The 23,628-nt window shown below is 42.8% G+C and overlaps 2 protein-coding genes across 3 annotated transcripts in view; one reads left to right on the top strand and one right to left on the bottom strand.

Moving 5' to 3' along the window:
• Positions 1-8,917, top strand: part of LGMN (legumain) — a 41,176-nt gene extending 32,259 nt beyond the window's left edge. For both annotated transcript variants that reach the window (XM_077819295.1, XM_077819297.1), the window contains exons 8-14: positions 426-492; positions 1,851-1,969; positions 2,658-2,747; positions 3,873-4,070; positions 4,790-4,960; positions 6,080-6,147; positions 8,113-8,917. In XM_077819295.1, coding sequence (XP_077675421.1) covers positions 426-492; positions 1,851-1,969; positions 2,658-2,747; positions 3,873-4,070; positions 4,790-4,960; positions 6,080-6,147; positions 8,113-8,152 — 753 coding nt within the window. In that variant the 3' untranslated portion in view covers positions 8,153-8,917. The remainder of the gene's footprint in view (positions 1-425; positions 493-1,850; positions 1,970-2,657; positions 2,748-3,872; positions 4,071-4,789; positions 4,961-6,079; positions 6,148-8,112) is intronic.
• An 11,352-nt stretch (positions 8,918-20,269) lies between these two features.
• The window catches only part of RIN3 (Ras and Rab interactor 3), a 108,048-nt gene continuing 104,689 nt past the window's right edge, over positions 20,270-23,628 (bottom strand). Inside the window, exon 10 of the mRNA XM_077820407.1 lies at positions 20,270-22,316. Within this exon, the coding sequence (XP_077676533.1) occupies positions 22,008-22,316 (309 nt within the window). The 3' untranslated portion in view covers positions 20,270-22,007. The remainder of the gene's footprint in view (positions 22,317-23,628) is intronic.

Below are 23,628 nucleotides of genomic sequence, written 5' to 3'. Positions count from 1 at the left end.
TTGTTAGATTACCTTCTTAAATAAACTTTTTATTAATCATGTCAGAGTACTAGTTAGTTCTGTTTAGGTCTGTATAAGTGGTGGTGATGTCTCAAAAATACTGAGGCTACAGCCAACTCAGAATGGTATACTATTTCCAGTTTAAAAAAGCTGACCAGCTAGTTGAATTCTGCTTGAATTAGCAAAAAGATCCATGTGAGATGTACATAGAAAAGTCATTAAGAAACCTTTTTAATGCAATTTTCTTTACTTGTTTCAGTTTTTCAAAGCAGGAAGTGAGCTAATTTGCCTTTATGTGTAGGACTATGTGTAGTGTGCTGTTTTAGTGGATTATCAGTAAGGACCAGATTAATTAGCGTCTGAAAGGAGTTGAAACTCTTCTCCAGCCCACTGTTTTTTCCTAACGTGTCTCACTTATTCTGCAGCTGGTGTTTTACATTGAAGCATGTGAATCTGGATCAATGATGAACCATTTGGCTGATGATATCAATGGTAAGTGATCAGTCAGCTTTTTGGCCTGGCATTTCCTAGCTTGAAATGGTCAAAATTTCTTGTGGCCAATGTGCTGCATATCCTGACTTGATCAGAAGTGTGGAGGGCAGTCCTGGGAATATTGCACCCACCTTCATGTAGAGGTTTAGCAGAGTATCAGGACTGTTGGATTCTGTCATTAGCTCTGCCACCAACTCGAGACTTGGTTTTTGACAACCTCTGTTCTCTTCAGCCATCTGCAAAATGGTGTGTTACTCACCTACCCTCAAAGACAAGTTGCAAGGTTTAATTGATTATTTGTTAAGCATTTTAAGAATGTACCATGGAAAGAATTATGAAATGCAAACTGTTAAAAAGGCAATAAAGTCTTCAGTTTTGGTGTCCTGCTTTTCACCAGATTCTCTTTTCTGCCTGAAACAAAATGACTTGTATATACAAAGAAATAACTATTGTTATATTGATATCACAAATGCTACATTCAACTTCCTTCAAAAATTCCTGCAAACATACAAAATATGCCATGCTATGTCTTTAGCTACTGAGGTCTTTTGGGTATCTGAATTTTTCAGAGCTAGGATTAGGCTTCCTGTCCCAGTAATGGGATAACTTGTGGAGTGTTTTGAACTGGTATCCCATTGTGTTAGAAAATACTTGATTGGTAATAGAACATTGTTGGATGGAGCTGTTCTAAAGATTTTTTTTTTTTACCTTAGTATGCTCACTGAAGAGTGTTAATAATGTACAGTATTACTCCAGTGGCAGTGTTTTCTGGAAAAGAGGAATTTCAGGGATATTAAATGAGACAAGGTGTGGGTGAGGTCGTATCTTTTAGTTTTACACTGAAGAAGAGCTTTCTGTAGCTCAAAAGCTTGTTTCTCTCACCAACAGAAGTTGGTCCAATAAAAGATTAAACCTCACCCATCTTGTCTCTGTAATAACCTGGGACTGACAGGGCTACAACAACACTGCATAGGGACATTCAATGTTATTCCAAATCAAATATCAAATTAATACCAATTGTTAGCATGCAGAATAGGCAGTTCAGCTGATCAGTTAAGAATCTATCCTTCAACTAAGATAGCGTTTGTATTTGCAGTGTTTTGAATAGAAGCTTTTGATCAAAGCCTCTTTCCCCAACCTACACATTCTTCATTATGTGCTCACAATAGAACACACAGTTGGTAAAAGAAAAAGAGCTTTTTCAGTGGCACCAACAGCAACTGTGGACAAAATATTAGCAAGCTGATTTTTCAATTCAAAGCACTGAAGTAAATGAATAAAATCCATGACATTCAGACAAGTATAGCAGACAGTTAAGTACCACTTAAATAAAGACTGCTCTTCCATTTGTCTGACAGTTTATGCAACTACTGCTGCCAATCCTAGGGAGTCTTCTTATGCATGTTACTATGATGATAAGAGACAGACCTACCTAGGTGACTGGTACAGTGTCAACTGGATGGAAGATTCTGATGTGGTAAGTTACTTAGATCAAGTATTTGGTGCTTTAAATTTAAGACAATTATAAAGCTTTAAGCATTACAGTTTTTCTTTATACAAGTGTTTTTATCCTTTAGGTTTTATTTAAGATTAAAAATTGTTTAAATTCTTAATCATTAGTAATGTGGAACTGGATGGCTTGTATACTTAAACACTTTACTGACCAATTCAATATTTGTGCAAGTTGTTCATTTGGACATCTTTAAATTTAGTTCAGAAACTTAATTCCTCTTAGGTGGGTGTTGAAGTGGAAAAAGTTAGAAACAGCCTAGCCACTAATTTTGAGGTCACTTAGCCTGAAGTTACTAATTTGGGGCAACATCATGGCAAGCTTTTGAACATGAATCTCAAAGTGCGATTACTGAACAGTGTATCCAGGTTTCCTTAATGATCCTTAAATATGAACAAAAGTGTTGTTTTGAACCAAATTTACAATAGTAACGAAACACTTTAGGGATTTTTTACTGCAGTTGAGAAGATGTCATAGAATCTCAATTTCACCCAAGTTTCCTAACGTTTCATTTAATCTCTTTTGAAGTGCTAATAGCCATTGCCCTGGTATTCACCTCCTGCTCAGGGGGAAGCTAAGGCTCTTCTAAATTTTCCTTGCATTTTTACAACAGCCATATTTTGATGTCTATAAACATATAGATTTCTTCATGCAGGAGGATCTGAAAAAAGAAACTCTCCATAAGCAATTTCTGATAGTAAAGAAACACACCAACACCAGCCATGTGATGCAATATGGAAACAAAGTGAGTATTCATTTAAGTGGTTTCCAGGTCAAGTCCTTCCCATATATTTTAATCCCTTCAAAATTGCTGTACCCTGATGAGGGGACAAATCCTCAGCTTCTGAATATCTACCTGAAAAACTAAAGCCTGCTCAAAAGCTAGAGAAGCAGAACACAAGATCTGAATTTTGTAGCTCAGGCCTGTAGCCACTCATATCTAGAGCTGCAGGCATTCAGTCTCTGCATTTACTCTTCAGATTGGAAAGTGCAAGACAGGAACCAAGAATTTCTCATTTCTCCCTCTCTACCCCCCTGTCCACAGCAGTTTGTCCTTCCTTCTACACGGTGAACCTTACTCCTTCCTAATTCTCTGCTCACACCCTCAGAAGGGCCAGTAGCCATTTGCTGCTCCTCAGCCCCTCAACCTTTATGGGCATCTTGAGCACAGAGTTTCATGCTAGCCTCCTAGCTACTCTTTTGTTCTCTGCTGTTGCTGCGGTCACGATTGCCTTGAGGCCTGATGAGAAAGCAGGGCATAGTGACCAGGCATGCAGAATAGAATGGGAAATTCCTGGTCAGGTTTGCCTTCTTGCACCAGACCTCACCTGGCTCTCTTCTCCTACATGGATATAGCAAAAAGAAATGTGGTCTATGGGCTAATGCAGGGAACGGAGCGTGAGGACACAAGGGTTCTCTTCATGATGCTGATTTAACCTCCCAATGCTTCACTTTACTCATCTATAAAAGGGGTGTACTAGACATATTGCCAGAGTATTGTGAGCCTTAATAAATTATAATAAAATGCTTTGAGCTCTTTGGGTAGAAGGTGCCATAAACTGGCAAGTTATTCATAAACGCAATTGAAAGCATCTTATCCCATTGTACTAATAAAATGATTTTCTGACATGGTCTTCAATCTGTAAAGTTCAGGCTGTTCAACCTGATGGCCTTTTGCCTTAGGGAACTTTGAAAATGAAGATTAGCCACTTTTAAGGCAACCTACTGCTTGTAAAACAATACTTACCTTCATATGCCTTCCGTAGCCAAGCGAGTTTAGAAAATTAACAGGCTTGCATGGCAATACAAAGGACCTCTATCTAGCAGAGATGTTTAACCTGTGTGTGTTTGTTTTCTTTCTAATGTGCAGAGCATCTCTTCTATGAAAGTGGTGCAGTTTCAGGGCATGGGAAGGAAATCCACTCCTATTTCACTGCCCCCAGTGGCACACTACGATCTCACTCCTAGTCCTGATGTGCCTCTTGAAATCATGAAACGGAAGCTGTTGGCTACCAATGATATTTATGAGGCTAAGAAGATTGCAGGGGAGATGAAAACACATCTAGAGGTAAAGCTAAAAATTCTGACAGATTCAGTTCCATTATATGGATGTAAATCAAAAGTAACTCCAGTGTGACTCATGGAGTTACTGCAAATTGACCCCAATTAATGCAAAAATACATCTTATACCAGTTACAGCCATTCTGATATTTTTCTCCACAATTATTTAAACTTCCGAGATCTTTAGACAAGGCATCTTACCAAACGGGAATATAAACATGCAAAAACTAACCTACTAGATTGTACTGCCAGTGGTTCTACCACTAGGGGATATCCTCTCGCCCCCATAATTCTTGCACAAGAAAACCATACTTCAGAATGACTACTTACTTTAGCCTTTCAGAGATCAGACTTTCTCCGAAATCTCTCTAATATCATTATTGAAGAGCAAATACATTTTCCCAGAAAGCTGCTACAGCAAGTCTAGTCACGATTACTGTATGTTTCTCCCCCTTTTTGCAGGGAGAACTAATAGGTTAAATGGAGGCTCTATTGGAAGCCCACAGCCTGTAACCTTTCTGATTTCCCTTCTTATTTGTTCATGTTTTATTAAGGGGCTGGCCCAAAAGGGACTGTAAGTTCAATGTTATTTCTTTTAGAAAACAGGGTATTTTTTAAAAGCCCAAGGGTTTGTTTTTTTTGAAAGAAGGAAGTGGCATTCAGTTAATAGTCTCCAAGTTAGGGTCAGGAAAAGCACATTGTAAGTTGTCTTTGCTTTGTGTACAGGCTAAACGGATTATTCAGGAATCCATGCGAAAGATCATATTCTTCGTAACAGCATCCAAGGAGCGAACTGAGCAAATTCTGTCAGACAGACTGACCATCAGTGACTATGACTGCTACCAGTCAGCAGTGAATTACTTCAAAGCCCACTGCTTCAACTGGCACTCTCCCTTGGTAAGTGTAACGTTAGCAAAAAAAAAAAACAATAGATTTGTCAGTTGGACAAGCACAGCTGCCAAGATGTTCTTTCAAAGTCAGTTTTTACCAAAAAAGAAAATTGGGATTATTGAACACCCCTGTATTTTCACTTTAATAAAACTTGAGAAACATTTTCAGAAGTAAAAGGAAAGACACTCCGTCTCCAAGCAACCATCTACAAGTAACAAGATGATCAAAATAGAGGAAGGATTTCCTTCCCTCCTTTTACTGTTTTCTCCTTGCCTTTCACGTGTAACAGGACATTCAATATTGGTTTTTAATCAACTCAATGCAATTAACAGCAGCCTTGAAATATAGTACCTAATGTATATAATTATATCCTACAAAGAAATCCCCTTGACTGTATGTTGTACACTACCTGTGACCGCCTACTACATATTATTTGGTTCTTGTTGAGTTCACAGACATAGTTTTTGAGAGCTTTACTACAAATAATTACTTTTGTTACAGTAGTATCCAAGTCTCAGTCACTGTGCAGTGCCCCACTGAGCTAGGCACTGTACAAACAAGTAACAGAGAAATCGGTCCCTGTCTCAAAGAACTCACAGTCTAGGTGTCACACAAGACAGATGCAGAAAACAGACAAATGGATGGGTTGAGAGGATGCAGCAACCGTAAAACAGAATTTAGTGGAAAAAGCAGAAGTCTTAAGTCATCACTTGTCTAATCTATGAAGCACTGAGAGTGCTCAGCACTGTACATGAGACAAAAGCAGCTATGCTCTCTGCCTTAAGGAGCTTACAATCTAGAGACACCATCCAACACAAGGGGAGGTCATATTAGTCTACATTAGAGTTGTGGTTTCATTCACATTGGTTAGAATTATGAGTCTTGCATAAGAAGGGAATCTGCAGTGAGATCTGAATAAAGAAGATGGAATTAAGGACATTGTATGGCTGAAGGTGCAATGAAAAGTGTGGGAGAGGGGTAACTTTGGTCTGATGTTGGAATATTCCAACAAGGATAGAAATCATTGGTGTTAACAGCATCTACAAAGCTCTTTTACTTCTATCTTAAATAAAAAGAGGCTGGGATTTGACATGGAAATGGTTAATGTTCTTTGTTCAATTGCAGTATGAGTATGCTCTGAGACAGCTGTATGCCTTGGTCAGCGTTTGTGAAGGAGGATATCCTATTGACAGGTAATTCAGCTTGCAATAGCAGCCTTATTTATTGCCTTATATGCCGCGCTGATTAGGTCTCAGCTGGAGTTTTGTATCCAGTTCTGGGTGCCACATTTGAGGAAAGATGTGGACAAATTGGAGAAAGTCCAGAGAAGAGCAACAAAAATGATTAAAAGTCTAGAAAACATGACCTATGAGGGAAGATTGAAAAAACTGGGTTTGGTTAATCTGGAGAAGAGAAGACTGAGGGGGGACATAACAGTTTTCAAGTACAAAAAAGGTTGTTGCAAGGAGGGAGGTAAATTGTTCTCATTAAGCTCTGAGGATACAAGAAGCAATGGGCTTAAATTGAAGCAAGGGCAGTTTAGGTTCAACATTCGGAAAAACTTCCTAATTGTCACGGAAGTTAAACACTGGAATAAATTGCCTAGGAATGTTGTGGAATCTCAGTCATTGAATATTTTAAGAGTAGGTTAGACAAACACCTGTCAGGGATGGTCTAGATCAGTGTTTCTCAAATGTGGCCTCCTGGGCTGTGATGTGGGGGAGGCAAAGTAGAGCCCTCTCCCACTCCCTGTTGCTCCTGGTTGCTGGGGCCAGCAGCAGGGGTTGGGCCCTGCCCCCATCTGGAGTCACCTGGGGCCCAATGCTGGAGAAGCAGGCAGCCAGTGAGTTCCCCACCTTCCCATGGGTGGCGGGGTTCAGGCTTTGGGCTTCAGCCCTGGGGTGGCGGGGCAGCAAGCTCTGTCTGTGGGGCTGCAGGCTCCAGCCCTGGGCTCTGGCTGTGCATGGCTTCAGGCTCTGTCCCTGGACCCCATCCTCCAGCTGCGGGGCTTTGGGCTGTGGCTGCAGGGCTTCAGGCTCCAGCCCTTCACTGCCTCCGGCAGCCCCGTTTCCCCAGACCTTCCATCCATGGTTCAATTTGTCCCCAGGCTTGCCAGGGCTGATTAAGTCTGCTGTGAAAAGTGATACTTGTATGTTTATTAATATCACTTTTCACAGCAGACTTACTAGCTAGCAATAAATAAATTACAATGATTTGGACGTGTATCTGTGCATATTTATTTGGTTATCCTAAAGCTAATCAAGTATTTTAGGAAAAAGGGAGAGAGCGGCCACCAGCAAGAGTTGGTGGCCGCATTCTGAGGCCAACAAAAAATTTGTCCTGAGAACCCCTAGTCTGAGAACCCCCTTGAGCGCATGGGACTGGACGAGATGATCTCTCGAGGTCCCTTCCAGTCCTTGTTTTGAAAAGCAGAAACTGATAATTTGTAAATGTTTGACTACCTGTTAGCTGCATATTTTTTGCTTCTCTGCTCAGTCTATTTTGTAAATAGTATTCATAAGGTACAGCTACACTGCACACTCCTTTCAACAGTATATATAGAGTAAAAACACTACACACCCCCTCGCTCAGGTATAAACATCAGCACAGACAGTGAGGCACTGCTGAGGTGAGTAAAGGCACGACTGAGCCCTGTGGGTATGTACGCTACACGGCTCTCCATTCCGCAAGCAGCACCTCCCCATCGACACTGCTATTTTTAGCATTGTAGCAGTGCCTCCCTGCTGCTGGAGTCCTTCCACACCACAGGGAAAAGCTCCAGAAGTGGGGAAAAGGCTCTGGCAGCTTCCCACTTCAGAGCCTTTCCCTGCTGTCTCCCTCCACCAGAGCCTTTCACTGACACATGTAGCTACACACTGCAATGCAGACACAGCCCGTTTTTCCCTGCGGTGTGTAGATACACATATCCTACCCTGCCACAAGATATGTGCAGCATAGCCGCAGCCTGAATCTTAAAATGGCAAGACTGTTTTTGAAAAGGCATCTCTACCATAACTAGTCTTTATTTACATTATGGATGCAGATACCCAATGAGTAGATACTAATTTCCTTATTTAAAACTATCACATTAAATGAATCTAAATAAGGAGAGACTATGATGTATTTATAATTGTTGTTGTCGTCGTCATCTGTTGCAGAATACAACTGGCCATGGACCATGTGTGCCTTGGATATTAATGGAAACAACATTCCCATTAATAATCCTTACTAAAAGCGATAGCCTTTTTTTGACACTGTAATCATCAGGACTACAACTGCATGCAAAGAGAAGAGAAATGTCAACCACTATATCAGTTTTAAGTAACGCAGTGGGAGCGGTGTTGGACGCCACTGAACAGATTCAGCTCTTAAAAGCCTCCCATCTGAAATTATGGACTTTATTGCATCCTCTTAGTATTTCGGATATAACTGGTGTTCTACAAAATGCATTTGGGCAGGGTTACTGTTACCCATGCAGCACTTGAAATGGAAATGGTTTGTTTCAAAGCCCAAAGCAGGCTACAGTAGCGTCATTTTTAAGAGTCTCCAGTTGAACACTACACACAGTCTATTGGGGATCCTAACTTTATGATTAAAATTTGATCTTTAATTATTTTGCATTTGAAACTTGATGAATACTAATTAGCTTTAAAAAGTGGGGGGTTTATTATTAATGAATTATGTTTCCAGTGACTATTTTGCAAACTGGTTGAAAAATGAAGAAGCCATAGTTTGTACATCAAACTCTAAATCCTTAACGGTATAAAGAAATCAGTTGTACTTGAGAATTATCCAATTTGTAAATTGAATGGGCATAAAGTTGCACTGTTTCCCAAAGAATAAAAAAAATTGTCTAATTCTGTAACTTTTAGCACCATTATGTAAGTGTTATGTACACACAAATCTGCAGGAGATGGTACAGCACTTGGAATTATCTTTGAATAAAAAGAAAGTTGAATGTCCCATGGGCCTTTAAGGCATTATGCTGTTGTGTCTTAACAAAAAACTTGTTTCAGGAGCTAAGTAGAAGCTTGTACATTTTGTGTGACTGACTGAAATGAACCTCCAAACTCTACACTTATAACCTGCTTAAAACACATACACTTTCCTCTCTTAAACAGTGTCCCAAACACTTACTTGAAGAAGCCACTTTCTACTGAGATGTCTCAGTGAGTCATAAGCTGAGAGACAGCTATATCAAATTATAAAGTGCTTTGTAATAGTTTAAAATTCCCCATACCTTTCTTCCCTGTTCTTCATGTCCAGAGTACCATTGGAGTACTTCTCAAAAGAATGCTATAGATTGGATTACCAGACCTCCTTTTGCTCTTCTTGGAAAGGGAATGGGTGTGGGGGAAAAAACTAGGCCATTGTTTGGGGTGTGGTGTGGTTGGGAATTCTGGGTAGCCCTTCTGATAGGGGCAGGAGTTGCTTGAAATTCCATTTATATAGGGAGGAGCAAGCTAGAAGCATTGCTCCACCCTCAGGTTTCTGCTGCCTCCTGAAGAAAGGGTATAAGAGACAAGTTCCAGAGCATTTTTTAGAACAGGTGGTGACAGACGTAGGGTTTGCAAGAATCTATGCTTCAGTGTACATGAAAGAAGAATTAAGCCTTCATTCTTGCCTAAACATCAGCCTTCCTTTCCACCCCCCTTCTTGTGTCTTTTCAGTTGTAAAACTTTTACAGATGGTAAAAGTCTAAAAATAAAAATGAGACCACAGAATTTCAAAAGGCATGAAACATCCCTATCAGCATTATGGCTCCCTGAGTTAATAGCGATAGAAGGAAAGAAGTGACATTTGAAGACCATACAAAATAAGGCCCCAATCCTGCAAGCTTTTACATGCTCACAGACCCATACACTTGTCTGGAGTCCCACTGAAGGCAGTGGGGTCTAGCTGCATGGAAAAGCTTGCAAGTAGGGGGGCTGTGAGACCAGCATATTGTGGCAAGCATCCAAATTCCCTTCAAAACAGCAGTGAAAACAAAGGTTTCAGAGTAGCAGCCATGCTAGTCTGTATCCGCAAAAAGAACAAATGTACTTGTGGCACCTTAGAGGCTAACAAATTTATTAGAGCATAAGCTTGCATGGGCTACAGCCCACTTCACTGGATGCATAGAATGGAACCTACAGTAAGTAGATACATATAAAGAAAAGGAGTACTTGTGGCACCTTAGAGACAACCAATTTATTTGAGCATAAGCTTTCGTGAGCTACAGCTCACTTCATTGGATGCATACTGTGGAATCCATGTCCAGGATCTTTTCTTTTTGCGAATACAGACTAACACGGCTGTTACTCTGAAACCTGTCATAGATACATATATACATACAGATAAGTTGAAAGTTGCCATACAAACTGTGAGAGGCTAATTAGTTAAGATGAGCTATTATCAGCAGGAGAAAAAAACTTTTGTAGTGGTAATCAAGATGGCCCATTTAGACAGTTGACAAGAAGGGGTGACAGCCCATTTAAAGCCAGTGATTTGCAGGCTCTATTCCTCACACCCAGGAATCCTCACACCTTCTTGTCAACTGTCTAAATGGGCCATCTTGATTATCACTACAAAAAAGGACCTTTGATGATATTTAGGCACCTAACTCCCATTTATATCAATGGGAATTAGACACCTAAACACCTAAAACACTTTTGAAGCTCTGGGATCAGAGCTCTCCATTTCTCCCAGATAATAATATGGCATCTTCCTTCTGAGGGTCTCAACATGCTTTAAATAAGCCCCGTAACAAATAAGTATCATATGAAAAATGAGGCTAAGTGACCTGCCAGCGATTACAAAGCACGTGTGGCCTGGCTCAGATTTCTTGCTTCTCAACTCAATTTTCACAATTATCCTATACCCACGTGGGACTTGTGCCTGAGAGACATTACATGATTTGGCATTAATGCACTGGGGGCGGTGTGGAGCTTCACTGCCCTAGGGGAGCAGATCTGGAATGACAAAGCATAAATTTTAGTTTCTTACCTCACATCCATAAATTTTTCTGCGAGAATAATTTCCAGAGTGCTATTTTCCATAACGTGACTACTCATGGCTGTGTATCACCAATTCCTAAGTAACTAGTATGGCACGGAAGAGAAGGAAAAAAACTGGGAGATGCACCACACCCCAGTAACTCCTTGGATTCAGCTGAGTTCTCACCCTAAAAGCACTCAGACCTACTGATGTTGTTAGGCCTTTACATAGGGCCCTTTTTTTTTTAGCAAAAAGAAAAGGAGTACTTGTGGCACCTTAGAGACTAACCAATTTATTTGAGCATAAGCTTTCGTGAGCTACAGCTCACTTCATGGTTAGTCTCTAAGGTGCCACAAGTACTCCTTTTCTTTTTGCTAATACAGACTAACACGGCTGTTACTCTGAAACCTATTTTTTTTTAGCAGCAATTCAATAAAAATCCCTACCAAAAAAATCCTTCACAATGCAGGTTAGCAGGCTCACCATGCTACCTGACGGTTAATCACCGGGGAAGGATCTACTCAGCACCAGCATGCCAGTGCTAACAGACAACAGTTCCCTGTTCACATGAGGGTGTTTTCAGAAACAAGTGTTAAAAAACTAGTTCAGGAGTGACCAAAATTTGGCCGATGAACCATGGAGTTCTACAATGTGCTCCGCAGTCATCCGCAAATTTAATATGTGGCTACAGTTACTACATTTCCCAGTATGCAGTGCTTCATCTGAACTTGGAAATGGGGCCACATACATATTAAAGTTAATTGGCTGTTCCCTCTATGCACATTTTGTGCAGTTCTCAGCTTTCTGTCAAGGTTTCCTGCCCTAAATTGGGCAAAGTTCACATTGCATGGCTTTAATAAGCTACAAGAAATAAAGCTTAAACTCAAGCAACGTGTGCCCTCCATGCCTTAGCCCTAAGTTGGTTTCACCTCTTCCTCCTCTTATGTTAACAGATGTCTGTACAAAAGTCCAAAGCAGCTATTTTGCAATTGTAGGTTCCAGGCATCAGGCTGTACGGAATCAACTTCAAGACCTCCATTAAAAAGGGGCCCATAGGAAGCCATTTGCAGTGCACAACTTCTTTTACTGGGCCTAGAAAACCTCTCTAAACAATGCAGCAGGTTCCTGAGCACCGTCTACTGGCACATTATGTTCTTTGATTCCTGTTCATCAGCTCAACAACAGTGGGGGGGGGGGGGCAAATGAAGCCTGTTCCATTCTTCATTTGGTTTCTGTGGTTTACTATTCACCAAATGTTTGACCATGACTCCTTAGACTGCCTTTCACTAGTGGTTGCTGCCACTTGCTACCCCATGAGGGTTAGCATAGCAACTGAGGCAAGGTCCAGGGGTGTGGTGCTGCAGTGCCCTTGAAGCCAGTTGTGAACGCTGAGTGAGTTGTTAGGCTCAGCCCATTAAAGGTGTGGCTGGGTACTGTGCAGCTGTTGAACTCCCCAGTGTACCCCAGCCCATTCTCTAATAAATAACTCTTTCCAGATCCACAGATGCCTCTTTGGTAGAGCGCTCCTGTAACTGCGTTCACTTCCTTAATGCTAAGAAAGGCAAAAGAACCATTCATTTGGAGTCTGAATTTTTGCTCTGTAGATATTCACAGATGCCATGTCATTGTTATCTCAGTCCAGACCAAGACGAGCTGACTTGAGTGTGTTTGCTAACCTAGGGTGCCCAAACCCTACAAACAGCCCTGTGCACAGCCCATTTAAAGCCAGTGATTTGCAGGCCCTATTCCGCCTGTCTCTGAGAGCCAGATTCTGTCTGGCTCGTATGTGGATGTATCATAGGGCAACCCTAACACTAACCCGATGAATCATAGAATCATAGAATGTCAGGGTTGGAAGGGACCTCAGGAGGTCATCTAGTCCAACCCCCCTGCTCAAAGCAGGACCGATCCCCAATTAAATCATCCCAGCCAGGGCTTTGTCAAGCCTGACCTTAAAAACTTCTAAGGAAGGAGATTCCACCACCTCCCTAGGTAACGCATTCCAGTGTTTCACCACCCTCCTAGTGAAAAAGTTTTTCCTAATATCCCACCTAAATCTCCCCCACTGCAACTTGAGACCATTACTCCTTGTTCTTTTCAGAGTAACAGCTGTGTTAGTCTGTATTCGCAAAAAGAAAAGGAGTACTTGTGGCACCTTAGAGACTAACCAATTTATTTGAGCATGAGCTTTCGTGAGCTACAGCTCACTTCATCAGATGCATACCGTGGAAACTGCAGCAGACTTTATATATACACAGAGAATATGAAACAATACCTCCTCCCACCCCACTGTCCTGCTGGTAATAGCTTATCTAAAGTAATCATCAGGTTAGGCCATTTCCAGCACAAATCCAGGTTTTCTCACCCTCCACCCCCCCACACAAATTCACTCTCCTGCTGGTGATAGCCCATCCAAAGTGACAACTCTTTACACAATGTGCATGATAATCAAGTTAGGCCATTTCCTGCACAAATCCAGGTTCTCTCACTCCCTCACCCCCCTCCAAAAACCCACCCCCATACACACACAAACTCACTCTCCTGCTGGTAATAGCTCATCCAAACTGACCACTCTCCAATTTTAAATCCAAGTTAAACCAGAACATCTGGGGGGGGAGGGGGTAGGAAAAAACAAGAGGAAATAGGCTACCTTGCATAATGACTTAGCCACTCCCAGTCTCTATTTAAGCCTAAATTAATAGTATCCAATTTGCAAATGAATTCCAATTCAGCAGTTTCTCGCTGGAGTCTGGATTTGAAGTTTTTTTGTTTTAAGATAGCGACCTTGTTCTGTCATCTGCTACCACTGAGAACAGTCTAGAGCCATCCTCTTTGGAACCCCCTTTCAGGTAGCTGAAAGCAGCTATCAAATCCCCCCTCATTCTTCTCTTCCGTAGACTAAACATCCCCAGTTCCCTCAGCCTCTCCTCATAAGTCATGTGTTCCAGTCCCCTAATCATTTTTGTTGCCCTCCACTGGACTCTTTCCAATTTTTCCACATTCTTCTTGTAGTGTGGGGCCCAAAACTGGACACAGTACTCCAGATGAGGCCTCACCAGTGTCAAATAGAGGGGAACAATCACGTCCCTTGATCTGCTGGCAATGCCCCTACTTACACATCCCAAAATGCCATTGGCCTTCTTGGCAACAAGGGCACACTGTTGACTCATATCCAGCTTCTCGTCCACTGTCACCCCTAGGTCCTTTTCCGCAGAACTGTTGCTGAGCCATTCGGTCCCTAGTCTGTAGCTGTGCATTGGGTTCTTCCGTCCTAAGTGCAGGACTCTGCACTTGTCCTTGTTGAACCTCATCAGATTTCTTTTGGCCCAATCCTCCAATTTGTCTAGGTCCCTCTGTATCCTATCCCTGCCCTCCAGCATATCTACCACTCCTCCCAGTTTAGTGTCATCTGCAGACTTGCTGAGGGTGCAATCCACACCATCCTCCAGATCATTTATGAAGATATTGAACAAAACCAGCCCCAGGACCCCGACCCTTGGGGCACTCCACTTGATACCGGCTGCCAACTAGACATGGAGCCATTGATCACTGCCCGCTGAGCTCGACAATCTAGCCAGCTTTCTATCCACCTTATAGTCCATTCATTCAGCCCATACTTCTTTAACTTGCTGGCAAGAATACTGTGGGAGACAGTGTCAAAAACTTTGCTAAAGTCAAAGAACAACATGTCCACTGCTTTCCCTTCATGCACAGAACCAGTTATCTTGTCATAGAAGGCAATTAGATTAGTCAGGCATGACTTGCCCTTGGTGAATCCATGCTGACTGTTCCTGATCACTTTCCTCTCCTCTAAGTGCTTCAGGATTGATTCCTTGAGGACCTGCTCCATGATTTTTCCAGGGACTGAGGTGAGGCTGACTGGCCTGTAGTTCCCAGGATCCTCCTACTTCCCTTTTTCCCTCACGAAAGCTTATGCTCAAATAAATTTGTTAGTCTCTAAGGTGCCGCAAGTCCTCCTTTTCTTTATGTGGCTTCAGTAAGGGCCAAGAAAATCTTCATCCCTTATGCTCAGGGGCCTTCCGGGGCTGAGTTGCCATGTCTCTGTCACCCCCGCAGGCCCTGGCCAGAGGAGCGGTCCAGCTGCATGTGGGGCATAGGATGCACCTCACAAACTGGCATGCTAGCTGCTATGCAGAGGCTGCAGCGCTGGGAGGCATTCGGAGTCCCCAGGGCAGTGCCAAGCCACTCCTGCCCCAATGCAGGGCAGTGCCTAAATGGCATGGCTGAGACGTGTGCTATCATATCTGCTGCCATCAGTTAGCCGGTCTGGGCTAAATCCTGCAATGCTTCCTCAGGGAAAAGGCCCAATGAGGACCGCAACATGTGTATGATTATGGGCAATAACAGCCACAGTGCTAAGTCTCACTGTGCTTATGGCGTCTGTATTATGCTCTCTCTTTCCTGTGCAGGCAATAAGAATGGACAAGCAATTATTCTATGTATTCAAAACACAGCCTGTGGATTAAGTTCTGATTCTGTCTGATGTCAGTGGAATGCCTTCCATTGCTTTCAGTGGGCTTTGGATCAGGCCCTAAATGACCAGCATGTGTAATTGGGTTAGTGAATTATTGCCAGATTGTATTAAGCATGGCTCTGAAGGCTTCCATGCACGGAAGGGTTACTTTAAAAAGCTGGGGGTTTTTTACGGACTTTGCTGTGCTCAGCAAGTTTTCCTTGTGCATTATTCCTGGCCTTGCAAGTAAATTATGTCCAAATAGTTTCACAATGTTTCTGTGGAAACTAACCCCTGAAGAGCACTTGGCTGGCTTACACAACTTCACTTGTTCACAGGGTAAAGTCTATGACTCTCGCTCGATCTGCTGATCAGTCATGTGAGGGCTAGTGTTTGAGTCACTTAGTAATTGTTCCTTGACTAATCACATGATGGCACTGGGTCATCAGACCAGGAAGTTTCCTTCAGTTAAATTGTCAAGTAAGTTTCTTTTAGGTAAAAAGGAGCATTGTGGGAGATACTAAGCAATAAATAAATAAATCGCTTTTAATCCAAACAGTTTCTTCCATGTTTGCCATATTCAGTATCTGGAACTGTGGCCTCCAGTTGAGAAACAATGACTTAGGACTATCTTGCAGCATGGTGACAGGATGGCCCAAGACATGTGGGAAAGGCTCCACAGCCCAGATCCTCAAAGGTCTTTAGGTACCTAATTTCTATTGAACTCACAGGGAGTTAGGCTCCTAGATACCTCTGAGGATCTGGGCTGTGGAGCCTTTCCCCGCCTGTTCACTGGTTCATATCTGACCCAGGTCACTAATGACTAGATGTGCGGCTCATAGTTTATAGTGGACGATGTCTGTATCACAACGGACAGTCTCAGTAGAGAAGCCAATGGACATATGGGCATGTTCATTGAACTTCCTTCTAGCACTGGCGCTGCATCTCCAGCTAGGAAACTACCCTCTCATTGGACCTGGCAAGTCTTAACTGCTTCCCATCACTGCTGTTGCTGGCATCTGTTGAAGCTTTCAGCAACAACCCTGAGATGGTGATTATGCGAAGCTGTATTGGCAACACAATGCCCCCGAGAGCTCCAGCCTATGCATGGGAATCAAGACTCCCCCGTATGGCTGTCTTTGGGGTGGCTGCAGTGCTCAGAGTGTGCTAGGGAGTAGCCCCTGCAGTCAGGAAAGTGCAGGGCTGACGAGTGTGCCCAGTGGATGCAAGTGGAGTGGGGTCATAGCTCTAGCCCCACTTAAGCACTCTCAGTCCTCTGCCACAATCTGGCTCTCAGTGGCTTGCCTTGAGAGAGGGAGACACTGTGCGTTTCTTGAAATATGTGGTTTAGTTTGTACGTTTTCATTTATTGGTGACTTAGGGCTTGTCTACCCTTGGAAATTTACTGAAATAGCCATTCCAGAAAAGTTATTTTGGCATATGTGGACACTCTCATTCTGGTATAACAGGCTTAATCCACAAAGTGGATCCACTTTCTCAATTAAACTAATTTGGAAAATCTATTCCAGACTAGCTATTTTGATAAATTTCCCAGTGTAGACAAGCCCTTAAGCTGATCTACTGCACTGGAATGGGATCATACTGGCAGAGCTGTGGAATGTCCGGGGTTCACATTTCTCTCAGGATGAAAAATGCCAGAATTCAGGATAGATTGTTTTATATTTGGAAGACCTCAGGTAGAGGCCAAGTAGCCTGTACTTTCCCCTCAAGAACTCCTCCCCATGTCTTATTAGTATTTGCTTTAGTGTTGTTGTTATCATTTATATAGTGCCCCCAAGTGGCCAAGTGCTCTACATACATATAGGAGAGAAGCCCCTTCCAGAGCCCTGAGAGTCTAGAGACTGAGCCTACAAGCACTTATTCACCAGGTGTAGTAAGCCCGTACTACTGTCAATAGTCTTGTTGATTTCAGTGGGAGATACGACACCTCTAATCAAGCCACTGATTTACCTGCCTGAATACGGATTTAAGGACAACATTCTTAAAGTGACTCATGACATTGGGTCCCTCAATTCTGGGGAGCCCACCTTGCAACAGGTTAATGGAGCCCAGTTTTCAAAGGATGGGATGCTCAGCACTTTGTGTGTCTCAATTTGAGTTCCCAAAATCACTACTTAGCTTTGAAAAATCATGGCCTGTGTGCTTAATTTTAGGTGCCCAAGTTGTGCCCTTTGGACTGAGGCAGCTAAATATTTACCCTCCTTAATCTCCTCAAGGTAGCTATGTTGAGTATGAGGTAGTTTAATGTAGGTGGGATGGGTGGTTGTCTTTTTTCCATAAGACCTATACAGATGAGGGTGTGTATGGCCATTAATAATCCCATGATGATAGGTGGCTCCCTCCCCATACTCCATTCACGTGGGCTATGTTGGGTGTCATTTGTCTGGCCACTGGTGATTATGTTTGAGCAGTGGAATAAATAACTCCCAGATCTACCACCACTAAACAGCTTATAAAGTACTTTGGGGTCCTTCAGGATCAGAGGAGCTATGGTATGTAAATTACTGGATGAGATTACAGCTGTTGTGCTAAAAGGAAACCATACCTTGCTGCCATTATTTCACCCAGCTTGGCAAACTATAGTGACTAAGAATTTATATATATATGAAAAATCTAGGGGTTAGGAATTCTCATAGAGGAGAAGCTGAGGGGCAGTAGCTTGTATCTGAGCCTATAGGCTGGAATAATGGTTGTGGGAGGGGCAATATTACAGCCCCATGGCATGCCCACCGGTTGGAGGACGGATTTCCTTTCCCCAACCACTGCACAGGAGGTGTACATAAAGCCGAATCACTCAGGCTTCACGTGGGTTTCCTGAATTTCCCCCTTAGAGCAGAGAAGAAGCTCCCTCCACCTGTCCCAGATGCAGAAATGCCCTTTTCACTCCCAATAAAGAGCTGCCAAGAGTCCCCTCCCCCACTCCGAACTCCAGATGCCACAACTCAGCCGTGCCCTTTCTCTGGGCTGTATTCCAAATAATACCACATATGCAGCACATTTGATCTGGAAGGATCCCAAGTTTCTTCACACAGTGGAGAGCACCAGAAGTGGAGAGTGCCAGCCAATTGCACAATATAAGTGCCTGCGTGCGGGAAGGGTGAGAAAATGAGTCAAAGACTTTGGCGCAAACCTCTCTGTCATAAATATAAAAGGAAGGGTAACAACCTTTATGTATGCAGTAACATAAAATCCCTCCTGGCCAGAGGTACAGACAGAGGTACAGAATCATTTTACCTGTAAGGGTTTAATCAGTTCAATTAACCTGGTTGGCACCTGACCAGAAGGGCCAAGGGAAAAGAAGATACTTTCAAATGGGGGGGGGCGGGGGGAGGTTTTGTTTGTGCTTTCTTTGTTGGTTCCCTCTCGGGACAGGGAGAGAGACCAAGCAGGTAAACCGGCTCCTAAAAAGATCCTGAAATGATACAGAAATTGTAAGTAATAGCAAGGAAATGAGTTAGATTATCTTTTGTTTTAGCTTGTGAATTTTCCCTATGCTAAGAGGGAGGTTTATTCCTGTTTTTGTAACTTTAAAGTTGAGCCTAGAGGGGAAATCCTCTGTGTTTTAAATCTTTTATTACCCTGTAAAGTTACCTTCCGTCCTGATTTTGCAGGTGTGATTCTTTTACTTTTTTCTTTATTATAAAGTTCTTCTTTTAAAGAACCTGATTGATTTTTATTGTCCTAAAAACCAAAGGGTTTGGTCTGTGCTCACTTTGTTAACTTATTGGTTAGTATATTATTCTCAAGCCTCCCCAGGAAGGAGCTTGGGGGGAATATTTTGGGGAAATAGGGACTTCAAGTGGTCTTTTTCCTGAATCTTTGTCTAAATCACTTGGTGGTGGCAGCAATACCACCCAAAGACAAGGAAAGGATTTGTGCCTTGGGGAACTTTTTAACCTAAGCTGTAGAAATAAGCTTGGGGGTCTTTCTTGGGGGTCCCACATCTATACCCCAGAGTTCAGAGTGGGGCAGGAACCCTGACACTCTCCTATAAGGAATCCCTCAGTGCTGCACATGATATATTTGAAGCCACAATATTTTATTTACTTTTCCCAAATGTAATATCACTTTCTCCTGGCCACGTGGACCCAAGACTAAATGCATGACAAGGTAACAGACTCACACTAATAATTTGTAATTTTTATGCTCGTTTGGTTGGTGACCAGTACAAAGGATCCATATATATTTATTTCTCACACCGAAATAAATGCCAAACTACAGTAGTAGTGAATATAGGGACACGGATTTCAAACCCCAGAGAGAACAACTGTATACTCATTGTTCAGTAAGGAGGCTGGGACCCTTTAAAAAGTAATGTAATAAAAATGTAATGGGACTTGTGGGCTCCAGGCTCCTCGTCCTCCCACCCCACCAAAAAAACCACTGACCATTTCCTCCTTAATGCTAGCTGGATGTAGAAGTTGTGCTGAATGAACACACTTACACAACCCCCTTTTCTAATCATAACAATGTGCATTTCCTACTAAGGATAAATCAATCAAACTTGGCCTGTTCCTGTGGTCCTTGGGTAGGATACTCCCACTACACCGACAGTTACTCCTGTCCTGCGTGGGAAGAACTAGGTCCCTTACATACGTTAACATGAGTGGGAACTTTGGCTGAGTAAGGGCTGTGGGATCAGTCCCATGATGGATTAATATCTGTGCTTAAACCAAGGACTCCTATGTCCATTCTTCACTCAAGAAGCAGAAAGCTGGCTTGAGGTTTTGTGTGCTTTTGCATCAGGACATTTTACGGAGAATTCAAGCCTGCAGTGAGATTTCATTAGCAGGTTCTGAGCCCTGGAGAATAGGAGTGGAGAAATCAAAAGGAACTTCAGCAAGTTCAGTCTGCAACAGCATGTATTTACTCATGTAACAACCTGAAGATACAAACACATCTGAGAAAACAACAGAAGCATCCAGTACTGGCTGAAAAGGAAGTGGTATTTTTTAAAAAAAAGTCTCTGACCTTGAGTCCTTTCATTGATCTATTTGAAATCAGAGTTTTTTATAATGAGTGTTGCCTTTTCCATCAGTGTTTTTACACTATCAAGTTATCCACAAATAGGAAGTGATTTTAAAATGATCACACATGGAAATAAATACATGTAACCAGTGTGACAGGGTCAGGCCAGATGGCTACGGGAGAATAATAGAAGGCAGATATATTAGCCCCAGGTTAAGTAGGTCCCTTTTCCCTGGGTAAGGTAACAGGGAAGGTTCCAGAACAATCAGGAACCTTCTGGAGATAATTAAGACAGGCTGATTAGAACACCTGCAGCCAATCAAGAAGCTGCTAGAATCAATTAAGGCAGGCTAATCAGGGCACCTGGGTTTTAAAAAGGAGCTCACTTCAGTTTGTGGTGTGCGTGTGAGGAGCTGGGAGCAAGAGGCACTAGGAGCTGAGAGTGAGAACGTGGACTGTTGGAGGACTGAGGTGTACAAGCATTATCAGACACCAGGAGGAAGGTCCCATGGTGAGGATAAAGAAGGTGTTGGGAGGATGCCATGGGGAAGTAGCCCAGGGAGTTGTAGCTGTCGCATAGTTGTTCCAGGAGGCACTCTAGACAGCTGCATTCCACAGGGCCCTGGGCTGGAACCCGGAGTAGAGGGCAGGCCCGAGTTCTCCCGAAACCTCCCAACTCCTGGTCAGACACAGGAGGAGTCGACCTGGACTGTGAATTCAGAAAAACGGTCAAGCTGAGGGCTGCCGTGAAGCTCCAAGGCGAGCAAATCCGCCAATAAGCTCAAGACCCACCAAGGTAGAGCAGGAACTTTGTCACACCAGACATTACTGTACAACAGATTTGATTAAGGCTGTTGTACATCTAAAATGATGGTGATGGAGTTTCAGTCTTTAAGATGAAAAAAGTATATTGATGGAAGTGCGTAAATTACGTAATTCAGTGAAATGTATACCACACAGAAAGGCTTCTTAGCGCACATACAGTATTGGATTTCATGTTCTGTTATTACATGTATTTCAAAGGTCAGTACGTGTAATATAACATACCAGGATAGAGATGGAGTTCTGCTGCATGATACAATTCTATGCTGCTGAACAGATCAATCATGATTCATAATTTATTTAAACAGGGTGAAATTCAGCCCTGTGCACTCACCAGCTCTAGGCACTCACACCATATAAGTCCTCAAAAATAGGGTTTAAGTTGTGCATTTGCCCTTTAGAGGCCTTCTGCATAGGTGACTTTCACCTATATAACATAATGGGATAGATACTCACTCCTCTGTAAAAACTCCGGAGCAACTGGATTAAGCTCCATTGTCCACATCCGTTATGAGTTTGTTTGTTGCCATAGAGAGGTTTTGAGGTTTAATACTTCAAGTTTTCCAAATTAGGAACATTCCTATGAATTCCTATGAACATTCCTGTTTGCTTCTGCAAATGAATTCTGCTGAGAAATGCGCAGTAGTGAGACAGCATCGACAACTACTACCCTGTCCACCACTGCTAAAAGGCTGAGCTCCAGCATGTTCCTGGTGTCAGAAGATCTCATAAGATAAAGTGTCTCAGTCTTTCAAAGACTGCAGCATACACAATACAAGAGCAGTTCTGCCATTATAAAAAGTCTGGCTCTTTGATGACTGAACTCTGTGTCTCTTCCTTGCACAGCAGTTTATAAATAAAATGGAAATCTTTTTTGGGTTCGCTCTTCAGCAGGTAGGATTTTATATGATGGGGGTGGGCATCGTCAGCAAGCTGCAAGCACTTGTCATCAACATGAACAAAGAGCCCATAGTTCTGGGGATCCGACACCTCAAACTTCTCAGCACATTGCTGGCTTAGCTGCTGAGCTGTCGTGTCTATCCGCGAGGCCATCGTCCGTGTCTGGGCATCAGTCTCCAAAAAAGAGATGGAGATGAAATCCTGCAAAGAAAAACATAGAACTAGATATAACACTCAAGTTCAGGCAATAAGGATAGATTGGATACTAAAGATGGGCCTGAGATGCCATGTTCAGAAAAGTTTGTATTAGGATTTTGGTTCAGACCCAGTTCTGGAGCACTTAGGGATTTTCATTAAGAAAACACACAACCAAGGAAATTCACTGTTAGACCCTGATCCCACAAAGCGCTTAGCTTTAAACAAGTAATCCATCCTATTGAAGTCAGTGGGCCTGCTCACATGCTTAAAGTTAAGCACATGTGTAAGTGTTTTGATGTTTTGGGGCCCTAGTGAGAATCTCCTGCTATGCAGAAAGTGCACTCTGAAATCATTCCCACCTTCTTCTGTGAGACATCATCCAGCAAGACAGGAAGCAAAGGAAAGTGCCATCATCATGAGTAGGCCACAAGCCTCTCCTAAGGACATCGGGCCTCACAACCAGATGTCTCACAGGGGCAGGAGAAGAATTGGCCCATGGCAAACCTGGCAGGTAACAATGTGGTGTAGCATCTTCCCTCTCTTGCTTCAGTAGAGTGGAAATAAATGAATGATTGTTGTGGTGGTAAATTCCATTCATGTCCTAGCCTCAACAGTCAGGCCAAGAAAATGATGATTCTATACTTGTTTCTCCCAGGGAAGAATCTTGCATCACAGTTCTAGTCAGCTCATAGCCACAATGGGAAGCACAAGGTTCAACTTCATTCTCATGCACGAAGATTAAAAATTCCCTGCCCTTTGGTCAGAAAGCCCTCTGGTCTCCCAGCTCAAGTAGGAAATCTGAGAAACGTGGGTTATTTTTTAAGATGACCTGGTGGAGTACTCTGACTCTTGAAAAATGAGACAGCTTTGAAAAGAGACTGAGTAAAAACTTCTATAGAATTGCAAAATATTCCTACTAACAGTTCATCTAGACCAGTGGTTCTCAACCCGTAGCCCAATCAGCACACAGCTGCGGCCCATGTGACATCCTCAGGGCCATACGGGTTGTATATATATTGTGTGGATGAGGCCAACATAAACACAGAGAGAGCAGCACGTGCAGCCCACAATGATGAATAGGTTGAGAACCACTGATCTGGACCATTCCCCAGCCAGTAGCGGGCTCTTCTCTCCTGCATATTTTCCAGTGATTTGTCCAGCCTATCGTGAAATGGCTCAAGGGAAGGGTAATTTGGACAAATGTCTAAAAGGCAGTGAAGTGTTTCTTCATGGATGTTCCCTTTGTGACAAAGGGAGCACTGGATAACCCCAGCACTGCCAAAAGGCGAGGGCTGTCCACAGCAACTTCTGTTCA

Source organism: Eretmochelys imbricata, chromosome 6, assembly GCF_965152235.1.
Source record: "Eretmochelys imbricata isolate rEreImb1 chromosome 6, rEreImb1.hap1, whole genome shotgun sequence".
Lineage (NCBI taxonomy): Eukaryota > Metazoa > Chordata > Testudines > Cheloniidae > Eretmochelys > Eretmochelys imbricata.
Note: the sequence above shows the minus strand (reverse complement) of the source record. Positions and strands in the feature narration are given on the sequence as shown.